Source organism: Penaeus vannamei, chromosome 40, assembly GCF_042767895.1.
Source record: "Penaeus vannamei isolate JL-2024 chromosome 40, ASM4276789v1, whole genome shotgun sequence".
Classification (NCBI taxonomy): Eukaryota; Metazoa; Arthropoda; class Malacostraca; order Decapoda; family Penaeidae; genus Penaeus; species Penaeus vannamei.
The window spans coordinates 5,868,843-5,873,842 of NC_091588.1; the positions used below are offsets into that span (position 1 = coordinate 5,868,843).

General features: G+C 36.8%; 1 protein-coding gene across 2 annotated transcripts in view; it reads right to left on the reverse strand.

Annotated features, from left to right (window-relative positions):
- Positions 1 to 5,000, reverse strand: part of LOC113808883 (UNC93-like protein) — a 16,960-nt gene that overhangs the window by 11,070 nt on the left and 890 nt on the right. For both annotated transcript variants that reach the window (XM_070117354.1, XM_070117353.1), the window contains exon 2: positions 613 to 720. In XM_070117354.1, the coding sequence (XP_069973455.1) occupies positions 613 to 697 (85 nt within the window). In that variant the 5' untranslated portion in view covers positions 698 to 720. The remainder of the gene's footprint in view (positions 1 to 612; positions 721 to 5,000) is intronic.

Genomic DNA, 5,000 nt, shown 5'->3' on the forward strand with positions numbered 1-5,000 from the left:
ATTAATATCATCATTATTATTATTATTATTATTATTATTATTATTATTATTATTATTATTATTATTATTATCATTATTATCATTATCATTATTATCATTATCTTATATATTTTTCTTTTTTTTATGTCTCGTTCTCTCATATGCTTATTATATATCACTTGTCTACCATACTTTAACTGCTTTGCCCTTGTTCTACTGTTCACTTATTTTACTGCACTTGCTCTACCACACACTTAATATTTTTCACTTGTATATCTCACTTACTCCACTATACGTGACAATTAATTTTCCATTTATTCTATAATGCACATATAATTTACCACTTATTTCTAATATGCACTAACGATAAATCACTTGTTTATTTCATGTACTTACAGTATTCCATTTATTCTACCAAATACTTACAAGATACCACTTACTTCCACCATACACTTACAATATTCCACTTATTCTACCAAATTCTTACAACATACCTCTTACTTCCACCATACACTTACAAGATTCCACTTATTTAACAAATACTTACAACATACCACTTACTTCCACTTACAATATTCCACTTCTTCCACCAAATACTTAACAACATACCACTTACGTCCACCATTTACTTACCATATTTAACGGCTTCATTCTTGCTTTGTTTTGATTGGCTGACGTCGCCTTCAAAAGCAGGATTGGACACGCCCAAATCGGTCATAATTGGTCCGCTGTCGTGGGCGTCTGGGGAGAAAATAATGCTATGCTGAGTGTTTGTCATTTCTCCGTGTGTTTGGTCTATGTGGCGGCACGAGCTGGTTTGTTGACGAGCAGAAGGAGGGAGGGAGGGAGGGAGTGGATGGGAGGAGGGGGGAGTGGGTGGGTGGTGGGAGGGAGGGATGGGTGGGAGGGAGGGAGGGTGGGTGGGAGAGAGGGGAGGGATGGGTGGGTGAGTGGGTGGGAGGGAGGGAAGGAGGGAGGGATGGGAGGGAGGGGAGGGAGGGAGGGGAGGGATGGGTGGGTGGGTGGGTGGGTGGGTGGAAGGAGGGAGGGAGGGAGGGAGGGAGGAGGAGGAGAGGGGAGGTGGGGAGGTGGGAGGGGTGGGTGGAAGGAAGGAGGGAGGGAGGGAGGGAGGAGGAGAGGGAGGGAGTGGAGGAGAGGGATGGGTGGGAGGGAGGGAGGGAGGGGGGGGGGGATGGGTGGGTGGGTGGAGAGGGGGAAGGAGGAAGGAAGAAATAGAGGGATGGATGGAGAGAGGGAGAGAGTGGGTGGGTGGGTGGGTGGGGGAGGAGAGAGGGAGGGAGGGTGGGTGGGTGAGTGGGTGGAGAGAGGCAAGGAGGGAAGGAGGGATGGGTGGATGGTAGATGAGTGGCTGGGTGTGGTTGAATAATGGATGGGTGGATTTATGGATGGGTGGGTGTTTGGGTAGATGGATAGATAGATGAAGGGAGGGAAGGATAGACTGATAGATAGCTTGGCATTTCCCCGTGTGCTTGGTGTATGTGGCGGCACGTACGGAGTTGTTGTCGTCCTGTTGTATATACATTCATATACATCGATGGATAGACGGAGAGACAGACAGACAGGCAGACAGAGATATGCAAATAGACAGGAAGAGCGAGCGAGTGAGAGAGAGAGAGAGAGAGAGGGAGAGGGAGAAAGAGAGAGAGAGAGAGAGAGAGAGAGAAAGAGAGAGAGAGAGCGAGAGAGAGAGAGAGAGAGAGAGAGAGAGAGAGAGAGAGAGAGAGAGAGAGACAGAGACAGAGAGACAGATAGACAGAGAAATAGACAGAGAGACAGACAGACAGACAGAGAGAGAGAGAGAGAGAGAGAGAGAGCGAAAGATGAGAGAGAGAGAGAGAGACAGACAGGCAGGCAGACAGAAAGATAGACAAACAGACAGGAAGAGACAGACAGAAAGATAGACAAAAAGACAGGGAGAGAAAGAGAGAGACAGACAGGCATGTCAGATGGACAGACACATACATTTAAAGAGATGGATAAAGAGAGAGGAGGAGGGAGAGAGACAAAAAGAGAGGAACACAAAAACTAAGAACATGAACACAGACATAAACATGGACAAGGACACGAAAACGAACACGTACAAAAAAAAAATAATAATAATAATAGAAAATAAAACAAAACTTTTAAATTTTGAAAAAAATAAAAAAAATAATAAACACGTACATGAACAAAAACCGTACAAGAACAGGAAAATTAAGAACAAAGGCAATGTCAGAAATAAACTCAATACATATACCACGGACAAGAACAAGGACATATAACATTCCACGAGACAGGAAAGTGTTCAAGGCCACAGGAATTCACGCAGTTTTGTTCAGTAGCATTATAATTTTGTTCAATATCGTGGTTATGAATATATATTTGTGTGCATGTATGTATGTGTGTGTGTGTGTGTGTGTGTGTGTGTGAGTGTGTGTGTGTGTGTGTGTGTGTGTGTGTGTGTGTGTGTGTGTGTGTGTGTGTGTGTGTGTTTGTAAGTGTATACGAGTGTGGATTGTCTGTTTTTGTGTGTATGTTTGTCATTGTGTGTGTGCGTGTGTGTGTATATGATTGTGTTTGTGTGTGTGTATCCGTTAGTTGCGTATATGTCTGTGCGTCTGTATGTATGTGTGTTCGCAGGTGTGTCTGTGTCTGAGTATGCGTATGTATCAATGCGTGCGTGTATGCATACCTTCTTATAAAAAAAGATCTACCACTTTTCTTTCCTTTAACATTCACTTATTCCTTATGGAAAAAATGATCATGAAAGATTTTCGAAATAAAATAAACCAGTGAAAAAATATCGCAAAAAACGATGTTTACTCTTGCGAAAACACCACATCGAAAATCCACTCAAATAGAAGAGGGGAATCCCCGCCTCATAGCCACTCAAAAACATCACACACGTAACACCAGTTTGGAAAGAAGCGGGAAAAACACCTTGACAAATACAACGCTGGTAATTGTTCCATCACATCGCATAGATCAGTGTTGTCCAAACATTTCCGCCTATTGTACCCGCTATTGCCTCCTTGTACCGTTACGTACCCCCTTCCCCACTAGGTCCACAGGGGCGGCGCTAGAAAACTTTTTTTTTTGGGGGGGGAGGGGGGAGGGAGCAAGGTTACCGAGTAACATTTTTTGAAATTAAATCCACACTTCATACTTTTTTTAATATCTAAATCAAATAATTAATATTCAAATTTATATAAATAATCAATATTTATTTGAATTATTTAAACATATTTATAATAAATTTAATTATTTAAATAATTAATATTTAAATAATTTAATATTTAAATCAAATCCACACTTCGTACTTTTTTAATATCTAAATCAAATAATTAATATTTAAATTTATATAAATAATTAATATTTATTTGAATTATTTAAACATATTTATAATAAATTTAATTATTTAAATGATTAATATTTAAATAATTTAATATTTAAATCAAATCCACACTTCGTACTTCTTTAATGATCTCGTTTCCAAAAGGACAAAATTGAAACGAAAAGGAAAACTGCGAGAGTTGCAAACCGTGGTCATTGATTTCTTAAATTATGCCGACCACCAAGTTTGCCGAGTAAACTGTATTTTTTTTTTTTTTTTTTTTCCATTCTGCCGAGTGAAATGAGGATTTGTGACCTTAAGAGGCGTGTCGCACCCCCACCCCCCCCCACCCCACACACCCGTGACATCTTATGATACAAATAATAAACTAATTATTAATAAACAAATGATAAACTAATGATAAACTTATGATACAAATAATAAACTAATTATTAATAAACAAATAATAAACTAATTATTAATAAACAAATGATAAACTAATGATAAACTTATGATACAAATAATAAACTAATTATTAATAAACAAATGATAAACTAATGATAAACTTATGATACAAATAATAAACTAATTATTAATAAACAAATGATAAACTAATGATAAACTTATGATACAAATAATAAACTAATTATTAATAAACCGTGACATTTTATGATACAAATAATATACTAATAATGAAAAGACTTCACTGCAGGTGTTGGTCAATAAATTACGAATTTAATAAACGAATAAAAAAAGATGAAAACGAAAAGCAACGGCCGCTTATCACATCATCACATCACACAGATAACAACCTTAACAGATTACATAGATAAAATCGTCATCACATCACACAGATAACACTCTCATCACGTCACATTCAAAACACTCTTACCACATCTTATCACATAGATAACACTCTTATCACATCACACAGATAACACTCTTATCACATCACACAGATAACACTCTTATCACATCACACAGATAACACTCGTATCACATCACACAGATAACACTCTTATCACATCACACAGATAACACTCTTATCACATCACACAGATAACACTTATCACATCACACAGATAACACTCTTATCACATCACACAGATAACACTCTTATCACATCACACAGATAACACTCTTATCACATCACACAGATAACACTCTTATCACATCACACAGATAACACTCTTATCACATCACACAGATAACACTCTTATCACATCACACAGATAACACTCTTATCACATCACACAGATAACACTCTTATCACATCACACAGATAACACTCTTATCACATCACACAGATAACACTCTTATCACATCACGCAAATAACACTCTTATCACATCACACAGATAACACTCTTATCACATCACACAGATAACACTCTTATCACATCACACAGATAACACTCTTATCACATCACACAGATAACACTCTTATCACATCACACAGATAACACTCTTATCACATCACGTAGATAAGAACCTCAAAGCGTCAAAAAAAGAAAGAAAATACATAATAATAATAATAATAATAATAATAATAATAATAATAATAATAATAATAATAATAATAATAATAATAATAATAGTAATAATAATAATAATAATAATAATAGTAATAATAATAATAATAATAATAATAATAATAATAATAATAATAATAATAATAATAAGTACACA